We start from the raw sequence: 18,737 nt of genomic DNA on the forward strand, positions 1-18,737 counted from the left end.
AACTGAGACCCGGGTTTGTCTGACTCTCAGGCTGCTTGTTATGGCATCTCCTCAAGGCGACACAGTAACATAGATGTGCTCACAGGTCAACAATCAGAGCCGAGAATTTACCTTCACGAACCCCTTCGGTCAGGAAAGTACCATAGAACAGCTGCACCATTGGGTTTTCGGATTTGTTCCTGGGATTGCTGCTTTTGAGAAAGGGAGACAATTCTGGATCATCTGGATAAGACATGCATTACATGAAATCAAAGTATCATCCAGAAGGCAAAAACTGTACATGTTTATCAACCCCAGAGAGCCAGGTATGGTTTAAACTTAGTAGCAGATAAATGCAGTTCAAACATCTGGTGAACAATTCTATGCCTGGCACTGAGCTAAACCCTGAAGATGCAGAGACAATAAGGCAGGATCCCTGGCCTTAGGGAGCTACACACATAGCAAATACACGTATTATCTTGTTCAATATATACATCTACATCCAATGACAGATGTATGTGTGTTACGGCAATAGTACAGAGATGGGAATGAACTCTGTCGTGCAGATTTGCAAATAAATACAAAAATGTTTTCCCAGTGGCACGATACAAATGGAATGAAAATAGTTATTTTTTCACTAGCCCCCCTTAAATTATTATTAAGTTACTGCTATCTGCAAAGCTCGTTTATGATACATCATTCTTCTACCTAGAATGAAAACTATTTAGAAAACTTCTTAGCATCTGTGTTAGGCAAGGCATATATGTATTCTTTGCCCGAAATTTCATTTTTATTAGTGACTGAAATGATTAAAGCCTACCATATGCACATTCTAAGTTGATTTCAAAAGTGGTCTTAAATTAAATGTATCTATATTATACCACCATGTTCACATCTATGGTTGATTTGCCTTTTTTTCTTTCTTTCTTTTTTTTTTTTGAGACAGAGCCTTGCTCTGTCACCCAGGCTACAGTGCCATGGCCTCAGCCAAGCTCAAGGCAACCTCGAACTCCTGGGCTCAAGCCATCCTCCTGCTCAGCCTTCCACATAGCTGTGATGATACGTGCCCACCACAACACCTGGCTAATTTTCCTAGTTTTAGTAGAGATAGGGTCTTGCTCTTATTGGTCTTGAACTCGAAATCCTGAGTTACAGCAATCTTCCCACCTGGGGCCTCCTAGAGTACTAGGATTATAGGAGAGAGCCACCATGCCTGGCCTGACCGTTCCCAAAAAAAAAAAAAAATTGGGGCAGCACCCATAGCTCAGTGGACAGGGCACCAGCCATATACACCAAGGCTGGCAAGTCCAAACTCAGCGTGGGCCAGCTAAACAACAATGACAACTGCAACAAAAAAACAGCCAGGCGTTGTGACGGGTGCCTATAGTCCCAGCTACTAGGGAGGCTGAGGCAAGAGAATTGCTTAAGTCTAAGAGGTTGCTGTGAGCTGTGATGCCAGAGCTACCAAGGGCAACATAGTGAGAGTCTTGTCTCATACACAAAAAAAATGTACAGCATATACATCAACAAAGTTAACCCTTATGGCCCTCTTAGTAAAAAAGCTGCTGGTTAAGATGATCAGCTACATCATTAGAGGGGGAAAGCCACAGGCAATGGAGACACATATGAGCAGGGGTCCTCAAACTTTTTAAACAGGGGGCCAGTTCACTGTCCCTTAGACTGCTGGAGGGCCGGACTGTGGGCCCCGGGATGAGTCGGCTGCTAAGCAGGGCAGGTAGCAGTGGCAAAGACAGCCGGCGGGCCAGATAAATGTCCTAGGCGGGCTGCATGTGGTCCACGGGCCGTAGTTAGAGGACGCCTGCATATGAGGAATAACTCTGTGGTTACCCCACGAAGTTTGGCAAAACCCAGCCATTTCTATTTGAGAAGCGTTAACTTTCCCTGCTGTTGTAATTCTCGCTGGTACAGTGTGAGTTGGAAGGACGTTCAAACAAACCCTGGACACTCACTTCACATTAACAGCCAGCTGGAACGCGTCCTCCAGCCAATCCAGGAGCTTGTGTGTGAATTCACTCACATCTTGCTGTAGGAGAGGCACAAGTTGCATAAGAGTTAGAACCAACACTACACTTAGGGAAATAAAAACCTGCCTTTTCCCACCCATGAATTGAGATTCTACTTAATGAAAAGCATTTCTTGAATAGGGCCAAAGAGGAAGACACAGGAACACTGGAACTCAGCTACTACAGATAAAACAGAACGCACAGGAGCTGACCTCTGAGTAAGTTGCGGCCAGCAGGAAACTGAAACTCTACCACTCCCAGCCACATCTATTTATGACAGAGAAGGAAAAACAAACAAAAGCTTCCAATTAAGCCTTTTGGGAAAAATGTCCCCCAAACAGACTGCAGTTTTCTGGAATATGAGCTCTAAATAGAGAAAGAAAACTTTCGTGAAATGTCCTGAGAATTTTGTAGAACTGTAGGACCTTTAGAAAGGGCAAAGAATTTAAAAATTTATACGGGGAAGGAAGAAAATATAACAGTGACAGCTTTGCTCAATACTAGGAGGTGGAGAAAGGAAAGTGGACAAGAAAAAGGCTGCTCAGAAAAGCAGCTGAACTCATGTTTAATTTTAAAAACAGGATTTCCACCTGGGCCATCGCAAGGCAAAGGTGCAGGGGACGCATTTCCTGGTGACACTGTGCAATGGCGCACTGAGATCTTTTCCAATCTCCTTCCTTCTATTTCAATAGCCCCGGTAAAAGTCTATTATCCTGTTTACTATTTCGTCCTCTCTTTAGGACTGCTACCGCCCAGTGCAACATACACACACTCTCCCTTTCTCTCTCTCTCTCTCTCTCTCATACACAGACACACTCTCTCTCCTTCTCTCCTGAACACACACGCTCCCTCTCTCACCACCTGTTCTGTTGGCAAAATACAAGGCAAAACCAGGCCCCCGCAGTCCTGCTTAGCCTTGTTCACAAGCTACACAGCAGAGACAAAGCATCACCTTGGTGACATTAATAAGGCGTGACTTCAACGTTTGAGGGGACAAGAGAAGAACGAAGCTCCTTTTGTACCTGCTGTTCCTCGGATGATCGGAATGCTCCCTTTAGCAGATCCAGGGCTGCCGAAGGGTCTACAAATTTTCGATTTGATCCCATCATCAGAGCAAACAAATACTGAAGCTCTTGCATAAACATGATATTCCTCTTATCCTATAGAAAACACAGCACTTACTCTTACTTGGAAAATGAGAACACGTAAAGAGAAAAACTGTCAATAATTACTCCCTAATTTATATGTAGCTCGGTGTAGGTCAGAAGCAGGTCTCAGACTATGCTATAGGGACTCTGATAAATAAGGACTGCAGAGAGGGTTAAACTGAAGAATAACTATGGGGCAGCGCCTGTGGCTCAAAAGGGTAGGGCGCCGGCCCCATATGCCAGAGGTGGCGGGTTCAAACCCAGCCCCGACCAAAAACTGCCAAAAAAAAGAATAACTATGTAGGAGCCAGAGAGATGATGATAAAACATTTTGGAAAAACAGAGTGTTCGCTTTTTTTTTTTTTTTGAGACAGTCTCACTTTGTCACTCCTGGTAGAGTGCCGTGGCGTCACAGCTACCTCCAACTCTTGGGCTCAAGTGATCCTCTTGCCTCAGCCTCCCAACTATAGGCGCCCACCATAATGCCCACCTATTTTTAGAGACAAGGTCTCGCTCTGGCTCAGGCTAGTCTTCAACCTGTGAGCTCAGGCAATCCACCTGCCTCAGACTCCTGGAGTGCTGGGATTACAGGCGTGAGCCACCATGCCCAGCCTAGAATGCTCACTTTTTCAAACTGCTGCCTGTATTCCAATGAGGAAAATGCACTGCACATCCAGGTGAGATCCTGGGAAGTACCACTGAAAGGCAGTGGTTACCTCTGGCAAGAACAAACTCATTTCTGTCCAAATAAAGCCCAGGCCCCTGGCACTGGGTCACCTTCTGCATCACTGGGCCTTCCTGGGCAGCAGGAAGAGGGAAGGACACCATGAACACTAAACAGGTATCGGAGTCCCCTACCTACACTTCCTCAGAAGCATTTTTCTAATTTTATATTATTGCAAACCCTTATTTCTTGTCAGAAAGAAGGAAAAAGAGTCATTTAGAAATGAAAAGAAAAATCAGCACAAGCCAAAGAACATAACGATTATCAGCTTTAGTCAAAAATATAGAGGGCTTTGAGATGAAAAGGCCCAACCAACACTGAAAACATGGCTCAGCACCAACTTACCGTGTGACTTTGACAATTTTCAAGGACATTTTGTGGCAGATTATAGCTGAGAACAAGTCTTCGAAATTCAGGCAATTGAAAGAGTGACTGAAATAAACAAAGACACGGATTCAGAGCTTTCCTTTAAAACTGACTGCAGGAAAAAAAAGTTTATTTCACATTAAGTATTTTTTCCCTTCATATTTCAAAGTATGTATACCTGTCAACCTAGCAAATCTGTTATTTCTAAGCTAATAATAATGGTTATATACAAAAATTAAAATGAAAGAATATTAATCCTTTTAGGTAAAAAACAGAAGCAACCTAATATTTAACAAAAGGAATAGATTAAATAAACGATACCACATTCACAGAATAGACTATTAGTAATATAGGATTTTGGAAAATGTGTTTCTTATAATGAACTAGAATGAAAAATGAACAAGAGGCCAGCTGTGATGGCTTATTCTTATAATCCTAGCACTTTGGGAGGGCGAAATAGGAGGATCCCTTGACCTCAGGAGTTCAAGACCAGAGCCAGACTCCATCTCCATTAAAAATAAAAATAAAAATAAAAATTAGCCAGGCACATGTAGTCCCAGCCACTTGGGAAGCTGAGGCAAGAGGGCAACTCGAATCAAGGAGTCTGAGGTTGCTGTGAGCTACAGTAACACCACAGAACTGTAGCCTGGGGCAACAAAGTAAGACTCTATCTCAAAAGAAAAAAAAGAGACAATGAACAAGAGCTATGTATATCAACGCTAATACATTCCAGAAATATGGGTGGCATCTGTGGCTCAGTGAGCACAGCGCCGGCCCCATATACTGAGGGTGGCAGGTTCAAACCTGACCCCAGCCAAACTCCAACAACAACAAAAAAACAGACGGGCATCGTGGTGGGAGCCTGTAGTCCCTGCTACTTGGGAAACTGAACAAGCGAGTCGCCTAAGCCCAGGAGCTGGAGGTTGCTGTGAAGTGTGACGCCTCGGCACTCTACTGAGGGCGATAAAGTGAGATTCTGTCTCAAAAAAAAAAAAAAAAAAAAAAATTCGAGAAATATATTTTGAGTGAAAAAAAGTTGGAAAAATAGAGTATCATACTGTTTATATTAAGTTTAATGCGATACAAAGCTACTGTATGTTGTTTGGGGAGACATATATATGTGGTTCTCTCGGTGAGGGGGGAAGACTGTGACAAGAGGGACTCAAAAGCACAGGAATTTGTCACATTTACTTTTTAAGCTGGGTACAGAAATATTTACCATTCCCTACTCTTTGCCATAAATACTGCATTTTTAAAAGTTAAAAAATAGACCCCTCTAACAGGCAGAAGTAGGGAGAAGGAGTCTTCTTATTATCTGTGAATCACACATTTTCGTACTACAAATACCTAAGCTAATTTTTTAAATACCCCTTACGTGAACATAACTCCTCATCCCAACCAACATACTTCTCAAATGAAAAAACTCCTCAAGCCTACATGCTGAAATTCTTAAAGCACCATTCCATGTAGACAGTGGCAAAACTCTGAAGTCGGCACTAAATAAAATACTCGTGTTGGTATTCACAAGCCCCAGGTATAATCAAAGTGACAGCATCTGGCCAGAGCCCACATGCCACCTCTCCAGCTTCCCTCACTCTGTCACAAGCCCTGGTGGCCCCAGCAACAGGTGATTGTTCAACTGAAATGGAAATTAAAAAACCAGGTCACGATACTGCACTGAAGTTCTGTGTGAGTCAGGACAGGGCGGTCAGCTCCATCCTCAGCCACTCCCTTCTCTTCCCACCAGGCATCTCCACTCCCACGCTGCTGGCCGCCCTAGAGCATCTGCCAAGAGTTTCCGTTCTACCATGAAGAAACGGCTTTACGGTCACTTCACTCCACCTCTTAACCTTTACCAAAATCTGGCCTCTCCCCAAAGATGCCATTATTCTTAAAAACCAACAAAGTGTGAGCTATTATTATGCACACTTCCCACCCATCAGCAATATGGCTCTTCCTCCAACAGCTGCTGCTTCTGTGTTCTCTGCGTCACTTAATTACATCCTCCTCCTCCCGCCATCAAAGCCTGAGTGTCAGAATAATCTCTGACTCTTTCCTTTCTTAACCATTGCCATCCAGTAAGTCATAAATCCCTTGGCCTCTTTGCCTCTGGGGGCTCTCTATGACCACCCAGCGTTGGTGCCCATCACTGCTCGCTGGAATCACTGTGCATGGTCCCCATGCCTCCAGAAATTCCTCCACCAACTCATGTGCCACACAGCGGATCACTGGTTAGCTTTCCAGTTCAGGGTCTAGCTCACCCCCGGAGAAGGTAGGTCCCATGCGGTCACAGCTGCCTTTGCATTACTGACTTCTACATCAAGGTCCTAGAACACTGCTAGACATGAAGTAGGCGTTCAACTGTGTGCAAAGGAAACCTCTGGGCTTCTTATCATCTCATCTCTAGTGGCCTATTCTTCCAGCCCAGGCCGTACCCAGGGCAGGTCAACACCTGACATGTGCTGATTCTCAGGTCACACATTCAGAAAACCCCACTCTCGGACCCTAACTTCTGACTTGGGTGTCCAAAGCCAAAAGGACACCTGTCATCTGACTTCAGCAGGGACCCAAGCAAACCAAGGCCTCTTTTCCTTGCTCCTTAACCATTAGTTCCTTCATGTCTTTATTTCTCTCGATCTTGCTTTGATCCTACGGTCTTAACGATCTTTGTTAAATTCTCAGACTTCCCTTTGCACTTTCATCACACACTCAGCAAATCCCACAACCTAAGGGAGTTGAATTTTCCATGTATGAGTTTTAGAGTGCTACTAAGATAAAGTCCTGAAAAAAAAAACACAGAACATTCTGACATCACTATATACCTAAAGTCACGAGCCTCAAGCCGACCGTGGAATGTTTAGTAACCCTACTATTGATTGTGCCCTAGTGCTGACTGGTATTCCACTGTTCCCAACAACCATTTCAGATTTTTACTCCCTTTAAAATCTGACTCTGCTACTCTGTCTCAAAAGATGGCTGCTTATATCTCAGAGAAAAAAAAGAGCATGTACACACTATTTCAGTTCAATGTACAGCCATCCTTTCCTCCTCCTCCCTTCCCATGCTGCCTTGCCCCTCTCCTTGTCAGGGCCACGTGCTCCCCACCCTGCCCTCTCGTGCTGTCTCAGAAACCTTTCCCAGGCATCTTCTGGGTCTGCCAGCTCCTCTCAATGTCTCCATAGGAATAAAGGTGGGGAAGGTGATGCAAATCCAAGGAGGGTTCTCATTCTCTTTCTCTCTCTCTCTCTCTCCTGTCACATAGGAAAGAACTGACTCGTGTTCCTAATCCAACACTATCTTCCTACATTCTACTCTCAACGTGAATGCCAATGATCCTTTTAAAATGGAAGTGGGATCGTATCACTTCCTGCTCCAAATCTTCCGACAGACACTTTCCCAGGTCGCGTACAATTCCCAGATCCTCATCACAATCCCAAGCTCCTCCCTCCCCCTTCCCCACCCTTCTCAAGTCCTGGCTCTTGGTTCTGGATCACTCAGTTCCATATGTCTTGCAATTTCCCAAACATTATCAGCAAAGCCCCTGAACCTCAGTCTTTATACTGGCTGTCCCCTTGGTCAGAATGTTCCTTCTGTAACTATACGGCTCAATCTCTGGCCACCTCCAGCCAAGTGCCTGCCTTATCAAGCAAGGCTGTCCACAGCCACCCTCTCCCTGGGTGAACCCTCTGGAGCCCCCCACCCTTCTTCACCCTGACAACACTTACTACCACCTGACATGTGTTCTGTTTATCGTCTGGGATACTCTTTTCAAAGTAAACGCATGAGACCACGTGCTTTGTTTTATTTATTGCTATTTACCTAGCGCCTAAAACAGTGCCTGATGCATAGAAGTTGCCTGCTGTATTGCACAGAAAGGGAAGATTCCATTTTTCAGCTTGAGTTGATCCCATATACCCTGCTGGGGAAGACTGCAGGGTGGAGTTCTAGGGGCTACACTGAGGCCCAGTGAAGTGTAAAGTGCCCAGAGTTACTTCTAGAGGCCACTCGCTCTCTAGGTCAGTGTTTTTCAACCATTTTTATCTCACAGCACACCTGAACGTACAGTTAAACTTCCATAGCACGCTTAAATTATATTGATCAAAAAAAAAAAAGAGTAGGCTTGCCGCCCATAGCACTAGCCATAGCCAGCCACATATACCAAGGTTGGTGGGTTTGAACCCAGCCCAGCCAGCTAAAACAACAATGACAACCACAACAAAAAAATAGCCGGGTGTTGTGGCGGGTGCTTATAGTCCCAGCTACTTGGGAGCTGAGATAAGAGGATTGCTTAAACCCAAGAATTTGAGGTTGCTGTGAGTTATGATAATGCCAAGGCACTGTACCCAGGGCAACAGAGTGAAACTCAGTCTCAAAAAACAAAACAAAACACATATTCGTAAATGTACAACCACAGAGGATTTTGTTTTCAGTATTGCCTAGTGTAGACATCGGAACATCTAATCCAAAGCGCAATAACACCAAAGGGAAAATGCTCCCAGTTTTAGATAACTGTTTTTAATTTTCTATGTCTTTCACATTTCAGTTTAATCAGCTACATGTTACTTCCTGATATCACAGTTGTCCCATAAAATACCATACCTGAATAACGGCGCTAAACCAGCAGGTATTGCCAACGTTCTTCAGCCCAACCGGCCAACCATCAATTCTCCTCCAGTCATGGGGGTTGGGATTTTCTCCCCAAACTTCACAGCGTTTTCTCTTTGAGCGCTTAGTTTCTACAGAGGTTGGCTCGTGCATCCTATATTATGCCAATATACATAAAAAAAAAGATTAAAAAAACAAGGTATGTGTACTATATAGTAATTCAAAATGCCAGAAAAACTATTTACGAGAGGGCTCAGCACTGAAGCACAGTGGTTACGGCACCAGCCACATGCACCAAGGCTGCCAGGTTCAAGCCCGGCCCTGGGCCAGCTAAACAATGACAACTGCAATAAGAAAACAGCCAGGGCTCGGCGCCTGTGGCTCAAGGAGCTAAGGCACCAGCCATATACACCTGAGCTGGCGGGTTCGAATCCAGCCTGCACCTGCCAAACAATGATGGTTGCAACCAAAAAATAGCCAGGTGTTGTAGCGGGTGCCTGTAGTCACAGCTACTTGGGAGGCAGAGGCAGGAGAAGTGTCTGAGCCCAGAAATTGGAGGTTGCTATGAGCTGTGATGCCACAGCACTCTACCAAGGGTGGAATACTAAGACTCTGTCTCAAAAAAAAAAAACAACCTATTTACTGGGCAATCATTGGGTATATAGTAACTATAAGATTATAATATAAATGAAAATCAAGGTTTAAACATATACATCTTAATCTTCCATAACAGAGATTATTGCTTTGAAGTTGTATGATAGAACTGAGTTGAGACTCAAGACTACTTAAGGCAACCATATTAAAAGTTTTAGATCTCTGACACTGACAGGGGCAAGAGAGACACTGTGCTCAAGATGGGAGCCTCAAATTGCCCAGCCCACAAAACATGGCCCTACGCTTCCCCGAAAGAAATGCCTCCGCAGAGTGAGGAAATAAACACATCCAGAAACTGACAGGCCCCCTGGATCAGGATGTTGTGTTCAGTACCGGTCACTAAATTAGTACCAATTAAAAAAATGTATCTCGGTGGCGCCTGTGGCTCAAGTGGCTAAGGCGCCAGCCATGTACACCCAAGGTGGTGGGTTCGAATCCAGTCTGGGCCTGCCAAACAACAATGATGGCTGCAACCAAAAAATAGTCGGGCGTTGTGGTGGGCACCTGTGGTCCCAGCTACTTGGGAGTCAGAGGCAGGAGACTCTCTTGAGCCCAGGAGTTGGAGGTTGCTGTGAACTGAGATGCCACGGCACTATACCCAGGGGGGCAGCTTGAGGCTCCTGTCTCAAAAAAAAAATAATAATAATAATAAAAAATAAAAAATGTATCTCCTGGTCACTTCTGAGTAGGAAAGTTGAATGTTAACTTTCATCTAGCAGTCCGCAACAGCATAAGCCTCAAAGTTTGCAAAGGGAAGATGCATTTATCAAATACTTGGAATGGTTGTGTTCTTCCCCCTTAAAAATTGTGAACCCCAAAACCTTATAGACTTCTAATCAAACATTCAGGCTATAGTAAGACCCCTTTATTTTTGTCTTTGTCAAAAGGGCATCAAAGATTAAGTAGGCTAATGTGAACTCAAAGTTTCCTCTAAAAGAAATTTCATTGAGGTGCCATTAACAGAGCCTGGTAGAATTATTCCTGAGTGGCACTGCCTTTGACCTACACACAAATGTGGGGAGCAAGATTATAAATTAATTCAATAACCTGTGAAGATCTCTTCCATCAGCTTGAATTTTGGGGGACTCCAGGAGACTCAAAGCAATGGCAGCCTGAAGATCATCTTTGTTATCATGAGTAAGGTCTATCACTTCTGCAAGATAAACAGAAATCTAATTATTCTCCATGTAGGAAACACTGTCTTTCTGTCTACAGCATTAGAAAAACGGTAAAGGCATATTCCATAGCTCTCCCTCCAACTGCTCATCTGTGTGAGAAGAATTTTATTACTCACTGCTAGAGTCAAATGAATAATTACAGCTACAATGTAACACTTGACTAGTGAATAGTAAAGAAATTACAAATTGCGAACATGCAATGATTCAAGCACCCTCTTCCTGGCTGGACACAGTAGCTCCTTAGGCCTGTAATATCCCAGCACTTTGGGAGGCTGAGGTGAGTCTTGCAATATAGCAAGACCCTATCTCTACACAAAAGTTAAAAGTTAGGCACAGGAGCACATGTGACATGCCTATAGTCCCAGCTCCTCAGGAGGCTGAGGCAGGAAGACTGCTGGAACCCAGGAATTCGAGGCTTCAGCGAGCTACGATCATGCTCCTGCACGGTAGCCTGGGCCTCAAAAACAAAACAAAAATGCCCTCTTCTACAGTCTCACTCCACAAGGTCAAAAGTATATCCCATATCTGTACGTTAAAGAGTCCACTTGGGTGGTGCCTGTGGCTCAGTGAGTAGGGTGCCAGCCCCATATACCGGAGGTGGCAGGTTCAAACCCGGCCCCAGCCAAAAACTGACCAAAATAAATAAATAAATAAAATAAAATAAAATAATTTAAAAAAAAAAAGAGTCCACTTATATTGTAACACATCATATAAACAGCAAACATTCAAGGAGCAAATATTTTCAACCTTACACAAACTATTCTAGAGAAGAGGGACAAACTTCTCAACTCATTCTATGAGGTCACCATAACATGTTATGTCCCAAACCAGTCAAGAGGAAGGAAAATGACAAATTCGTACATGATCACAGATGCAAAATACCTAAACAAAATATTACCAAACTGAATCCAATAATGTACCAACAATTACCAGGTTGAGACCATGTCAACTTGACTTCACTGTAGAAATAAAATACTGAGTTAACCTTAGAAAACTGACTAGTAAAATTCACTATCTTCAGAGTTAAAGGAAAAAAATGACCATCTTAATAGATATGGAAAAAGTAAATGATAACATTCAAACTTCTTGAAGCATAAAACCTCCAAGCCAACTAAGAAGAAGAAAAAAATATTCTTAGGCTGAGAAAAACAATTCGTGAGAAACCCACAGCAAACCTCACACTTTGTGTGAAGTGTGAAATGATCAGCTTCAAACAAACAATTTTACTATCACTGCTTTTATTTACTACGGTTCTAGAAGTTCTGACAAAGCCCAGTAGGAACTTAAAAAATACAAAGATTGGGGCCCGGTACAGTGGTTCACACCTGTAATCTTAGTACTCCAGTAGCCTGAGACTGGTGGACTGCTTGTGCGCAGGAGTTTGAGAACAGCCTGACCAAGAAGGAGACCCCATCTCTACTAAAAAAAAAACCAGAAAAGATTAGCCAGGTGCTGTGGTGGGGCACCTGCAGCCCCAGCTGCTCAAGAGACTGAGGCAAGAGGGAGGCCTGATCCCAAAAGTTTGAGGTTGCTGTGACCTATGATAATACCAGGGCAATAGAGTCAGTCCCAAAAAACAAACAAAAAAAAAGAAAAGAAAAGAAAGATTGGAAATAAAAAGCAAAGCTGTCATAATTTATAAATAATCCCTTAAGAGAAATCCAAAATTACCTATAGAAAAAAATGCATGAACACACCACAGAATTATAAGTGGTTAGATAAAAGATCAATGTAAGATATGAAAGTAAAATGAATTTCTGGATTCCACACCTGTAGTTCAGCAGTTAGGGTACCAGCCACATGTACTGGGGCTGGTGGGTTTGAACCCAGCCAGGGCCTGCTAAACAACAATGACACCTGCAACAAAAAATAGCTGGTAGCCGGGTGATATGGTGGGCACCTGTAGTCCCAGCTACTTGGGAGGCTGAAGCAAAAGAATCACTTAAGCTCAAGAGTTTGAAGTTGCTGTGAGCTGTGACGCCACAGGACTCTACCAACAGCAACACAGTGAGACACTGTCTCAAAAATAAATAAATAAAATAAAATTAATTTCTACATACAAACAACAAAGAACACTTAATTTTTTTCTTTTTTCTTTTTTTTTTGCAGTTTTTGGCTGGGGCTGGGTTTGACCCACCACTTCCAGCATTTGGGGCCAGCACCCTACTCCTTTGAGCCACAGGCACCAACCAAACAACATTTAACTTAAAAAGAAAAAAAAAACACAGATATTACAAAACTGTGGTATCAAGACCATGTGCTACTGGCACATGGACAGACACGCAGATGGATGGAACAGAATGTAGAGTTCAAGCCAAGCACAGGGGCCTGTGCCTCTAGTCCCAGCTACGAGGGAATCTGAGGTGGTAGGATCCTGCTTCTATAAGACATTTTTAAATAAATAAAAAAAAATTTCGAGTCCAGAAGTAAACCTTCATAGTTACAGTCAATTGATTATCAACATAGGTCTGAAGACAACTCAGTAGGAAAACAGTACAGTTCCTACAAAGGGTGCTGGAAAAATCCGACACCCACACACAGAAGAGAAAAGTTGAACCCTGCCCAACAGCACATACAAAAAATAGATCACGCCATTAAGGATCTCTAAAACTATCCAATTCCTAGAAACACACACACATATTAATCTCTATGGCTTTAGATTAGGCAAGTAACCAAAGGAAAACATGGATAAATGTGACATCATCAGTTGCTCACACCTGTAATCCTAGCACTCTGGGAGGCTGAGGTGGGTGGATGGCTTGAGCTCAGGAGTTGGAGACCAGCATGAAGAGCAAGACCCCATTTCTAAAAAAAACAAATAGCCAGGTGCTCTGGCAGGCACCTGTAGTCACAGCTACTTGGGAGGCTGAGGCAAAAGAATCACTTGAGCCCAAGAGTTTGAGGTTGCTTGAGCTATGACGCCACGGCACTCAACCTCAGGGCAACTGAGTGAGACTCTGTCTCAAAAAGAAATTAATTAAATAAATAAACAGAAAACAATGATGCTTCAAAGGACATCATCAAGAAAGTAAAAAGATAACACACAAAAACGGGAGAAAATCTTCTGCAAACATGTATCTGATACAAAATACATAAAGAATCCCTACAACAGAATAAAAATAAGCAAATAGTCCAATTCTGAACATAGACAAGGAATCCCGAAAGACATTTTTCCAAAGAAGATACTACATAGTAACCAATAAGCACATGAAAAGATGCTCAACATTATTAGCCAAAGAAGTGCCACCCAAAACCTCAAGGATGTAACACATCACATCCACTAGGATCGCTATTACCTAAGAAAGAAAAACAAAGTACCAACCAAGCCAGTACAGCGGCACACGCCTATTACTAGCTATTCAGGAAGCTAAAGCAGGAGGATCTCTGGAGTGCAGGAGTTAAAAGACCAGTCTGGGCAATAAGTGAGACCCTGTCTCAAAATAAACAATCAACTAGCCAAAAAAAAAAAAAAAAAAAATTTCAAAACAAATGTTTGAGAGGATGGGGAGGAACTGGAACCTCTGCACATTACTGACAGACTATAAAATTATGCAGCTGCTTAAAAGTTAAATAAACCTGTAAATATGTACACTTATTATGTGTCAATTAAAAACAAAACGTTTTTTAAAAAAGAACAAAAAAAGAACTTTTTTTTTTTTTTTGAGATAGAGTCTCACTATGTTGCCCTGGGTAGAGTGCTATGGCATCACAGCTCACAGCACCTCAAACTCTTGGGATTAAGCAATTCTCTTGCCTCAGCCTCCCAAGTAGCTGGGAATACAGGCACCTGCCAAAAAATGCCCAGCTATTTTTTGGTTGCAATTGTCATTGCTGTTTAGCTGGCCTGGGTGGAGTTTGAACCTGCCAGCTGTGGTGCATGTGGCCTGTGGTACAGGTGCCGAGCCCAATTAAAAGTCAAACGCAGAAAGCTTCATGTCATTGGATTTGGCAATGATTTGTTGGACAATATTTCTTGACACAGAAAGCACAGGCACGCAAGGTATCTGTAGTAATAAAAAATAAATTTAAAAGGGCGGCGCCTGTGGCTCAAGGAGTAGGGCGCCGGCCCCACATACCAGACGTGGCAGGTTCAAACCCAGTCCTGGCCAAAACAACTGCAAAATAAATAAATAAATGAATTTTTAAAAAGCACAGGCAACAAAAGCAAAAACTGACTTACGGGACTAAATTAAGCTTAAAAGCTTTTATACATCAAATGACACAATCAAGAGAGTAAAAAGACACCTATAAAATGGAAAGAAAATATTTTTAAATCACATCCAATGAGGGGTTAATGATCAGGATATATAAAGAACTCCTACAGATCAACAAAAAATCAAAAACCCGATTAAAGATGGGCAAGACTTGAGACCACATTCCTCCAATGACGTTCAAATGGCCAAGAAGCACATGATGGGATGCTCAGCATCAGCTCATCATCAGAGAAATGCAAATCAAAACCACAGTGTGATAGCACTTCACACCCATAGGACTATCAAAATACACAAAAAATAACATAGGTGGCCAGAAACTGGAGAAACTAGAACCCTTGCGCACTGCTGTTGGGACTTCTAAATGGTGCAACTGCTACAGAAAGCAGTATGGAGGTTCCCGAAAAAATTAAAAATAGAACTACAGTATGATCCAGCAATCCCACCACCTGAGTATGTCCATGTTCATAGCAGCAAGCAACCCGACCATCTGCTAATGGGCAAAGGGAGAGAAAATGTGCGATATACATACAACGCGATTATTATTCAGTCTTAACCACAAAGGAAACTCTCAGACATGTTACAGCATGGATGAAGTCTGAAGACATTTAGCTAAGAGGAGCCAGTTGCAAAAGGACAAACTATTCCTACTTACACGGGGTTCCTAGAAATTCAGAGATAAAAAGCAAAGTGGCATCACTGCAGGAGGAAAGCACAGTGTTCACTGTGAAAGGAGGAGAGTTTTAGTTTGCAAAAAGAAAAGGCTCTGGAGATGGATGACGGTGACTGCTGCACAACAACACAGAAGTATTTAATTCCACTGAACCGTACACTTGAAAATAGGATGGTAAGTTGTATGTTTTGTGTATTTTACAATAAAAAAAAATTAGAAAAAAAAATCCTGTTGCATGCTACAACACGAATGAAACTTAAAGACATTATCCTAAATGAAATCGGCCAGTTATAAAAAAGACAGCTGTATGATTCCACTTAGATGAAGTATTTAAAGTAATCAAATTCAGGCTCGGCACCTGTGGCTCAAGTGGCTAAGGCGCCAGCCACATACACCTGAGCTGGCAGGTTCAAATCCAGCCCGGGCCCCCAAAACGATAAAGATGGCTGCAACCAAAAAATAGCCGGGCATTGTGGCAAGTGCCTGTGGTCCCAGCTACTTGGGAGGCAGAGGCAGGAGAATCACTTAAGCCCAGGAGCTGGTTCGGTGCCTGTGGCTCAAGTGGCTAAGGCGCCAGCCACATACACCCAAGGTGGCGGGTTCGAATCCGGCCCGGGCCCGCCAAACAATAACGGCTGCAACCAAAAAAAATAGCCGGGCATTGTGGCGGGTGCCTGTGGTCCCAGCTACTTGGGAGGCTAAGGCAGGAGACTCGCTTGAGCCCAGGAGTGGGAGGTTGCTGTGAGCTGAGATGCCAGGGCACTCTACCCAGGGGGACAGCTTGAGGCTCCTGTCTCAAAAAAAAGAAAAAAGCCCAGGAGTTGGAGGTTGCTGTGAGCTGTGATGCCATAGCACTCTACCCAGGGTAACAACTTGAGGCTCTGTCTCAAAAAAAAAAAAAAAAACAATAATCAACAGTAATCAAATCAAACAGGCCAGGCACAGTAGTTCATTCCTGGTGATCACTTTAGGAAAGCAAGACGAGAGGACCACTTAAGCTCAGCAGCTCAAGACCAGTCTGAGCAAGAACAAGACACTGGCTACTAAAAAATGGAAAACTTAGCCGACATCATGGTGCAGCCTGTAGTCCCAGCTACCTGGGAGGCTGAGACAGGAGGAGCATGAGTCCAGGGGTCGAGGCTGCTGTGAACCATGTTGACAACCATGCCACTGCACTCCAGCCCAAGCAACAGATAAGTAAACAAATAAGTAAACGTTGGGCAGTGCCTGTGGCTCAGTGAGTGGGGCACCAACCCCATAATACCAAGGGTGGCGGGTTCAAAGCCAGCCCCAGCCGAACTGCAACAACAACAACAAAATAGCCAGACATTGTGGTGGGCGCCTGTAATCTCAGCTACTCGGGAATCTGAGGCAAGAGAATCGCCTAAGCCCAGGAGTTGGAGATTGCTGTGAGCTGTGACACCACAGCACTCTAGCAAGGGCGACAAAGTAAGACTCTGTCTTATTTAAAAAAAAAAAATAATAATAAGTAAGTGTCATGATATTACGAAACATACATTTGGTCTTCCTCCCAGTTTCCTGGCCCACATCTCCTAAATCCTCCAAAGTGTTAAGTGCCTTTTTATAGGACTGAGGGCCAGCAACCCCTAAGTAGCTTTAGGATGGGGGCTGGTCACAGAAAAAAATCAAGGTATAAAGGGCTGGGACTTCAGCCCAACCCTACCCTCAACCTCTGGGAAAAGGAGAGATGCTGAAAGCTGTTGATTGAATCTACCATGCCTACACTAGGAAGCCCCCAGAACAGCCCAAAAGGACAGAGTTAAGCTGAACACCAGGAGGGTGGTGCACCCAGAGAGGATGTGCAAGGCCCACATCCCTTCCCACATCCTTTGCCCTATGCATCTCTTTACGTCCTCTGTAATATAATTTGTAGTAAACCTATAAATGTGTAAAGTGCTTCTCTGAGTCTTGAATGAATTAGAGGACACCAGCTTCTCTCCTGCAGCAGTGCTGGCTGCTGGTGGTAAGAACCCCGGCACCTCCTCTTCCCCGCAGTCCTTGATAACCACAGTACACAGAAGGCTTCTGTGGGGACTGCTGAGTAAGGGTAGAGAAGAATACTCTGAGTTTGTTTCTTCCCCTATATTTTCACAGTTGCCAGTTGCCATGAGATAACAGGATTCATTAGTATGGACCTGAATCACAGAAACACGTTTTTGGAAAGAAAAAGGATAAAAGGAGAAGGATGAGAAACTTTGTATTCCTGAGAGGCCACATGGTCACCTGTGGCACAGAGTTCCAGCCGTGTTGTGTGCAATCACTAAACGTTATCAGTAGAATTGAGAGGTGGATCCAATTTCTGAATTGTTGGTTCACCAGATACATAAGGAGATACAAACTCATTGTTTAAAAAAAAAAAAAAAGCTGGTTATTGCAATCTGTAGTAGCGAAAATAAAAAGTAAAGGAGAGTGCCAAGTCAAACCTTGATGCTAGATTGAACTTGTGTTTCAGTATGGCTGAGCTCTGGCTCCCAGCATCAAAGCTGCTCCTACCCCACCCAAGAAAAAACTATGAAGAGACAACAGAAAATCCCTCTAAGACCTACAGTGACCACAAAGGCAGTCAGCATGGGAGCACGGCAAAACCAAGCAACTAGTGAAACGGGAGGGCAGAGTGTGAGGAACTGCTTCACTTTGTAGACTGGTATCATTAGCTGCCTGAGGAACTTTACTAAAATGGATGGTGGGAGTAAACAATTCAGAAGCAGTAGCTTTGGTTTTAAATGGCATTTTATGCTCATGGAGGACCCACAGCTCACTCAGAACAGTCACAGATGACTGCATGTGACCCTGACACACAGGTTATTACCGAGAGAACGGGCCAGCCTGGTGGACTGGATGAAAGCCACGGTAAGGTCTATTTACCCCGGAAATGGGGACTTACCCAACTCCCCTTATAATTGCTCAGTGGAGCGCCAAAAATGAAGCAGCTGCTACATTTCACGGGCAAGCTCCCTGGGACTAGCTTCATAACGATCGGGTAGTCACCCTACACCTATCATCCAGGGTAAAAGCAAATGTTCTAAGGGTCCCCTTTCAGTCTGAACCCCCTCACCACGTCACTGTTGTACAACTGGAAAACAGCTGAGGAAGCCTCATCAGAAGGGCCAGTTCAACTTCCCATTGAGGATCTTTTTTTTTTTTTTTTTTTTTT

The 18,737-nt window shown here is 43.6% G+C and overlaps 1 protein-coding gene across 2 annotated transcripts in view; it reads right to left on the minus strand.

Moving 5' to 3' along the window:
- The window catches only part of USP28 (ubiquitin specific peptidase 28), a 62,638-nt gene that overhangs the window by 30,288 nt on the left and 13,613 nt on the right, over window positions 1–18,737 (minus strand). Inside the window, exons 3-8 of one of the 2 annotated variants that reach the window (XM_003794757.3) lie at window positions 10,548–10,653; window positions 8,841–9,000; window positions 4,221–4,307; window positions 3,026–3,163; window positions 1,950–2,023; window positions 112–188 (exon numbers count right to left, since the gene is read on the minus strand). In XM_003794757.3, coding sequence (XP_003794805.2) covers window positions 112–188; window positions 1,950–2,023; window positions 3,026–3,163; window positions 4,221–4,307; window positions 8,841–9,000; window positions 10,548–10,653 — 642 coding nt within the window. Of the gene's footprint in view, window positions 1–111; window positions 192–1,949; window positions 2,024–3,025; window positions 3,164–4,220; window positions 4,308–8,840; window positions 9,001–10,547; window positions 10,654–18,737 lie in introns of both variants that reach the window. The other variant, XM_023516070.1, reaches the window with a different exon arrangement.

Source organism: Otolemur garnettii, unplaced genomic scaffold, assembly GCF_000181295.1.
Source record: "Otolemur garnettii isolate 467f Iridium unplaced genomic scaffold, OtoGar3 scaffold00086, whole genome shotgun sequence".
NCBI classification, from domain to species: domain Eukaryota; kingdom Metazoa; phylum Chordata; class Mammalia; order Primates; family Galagidae; genus Otolemur; species Otolemur garnettii.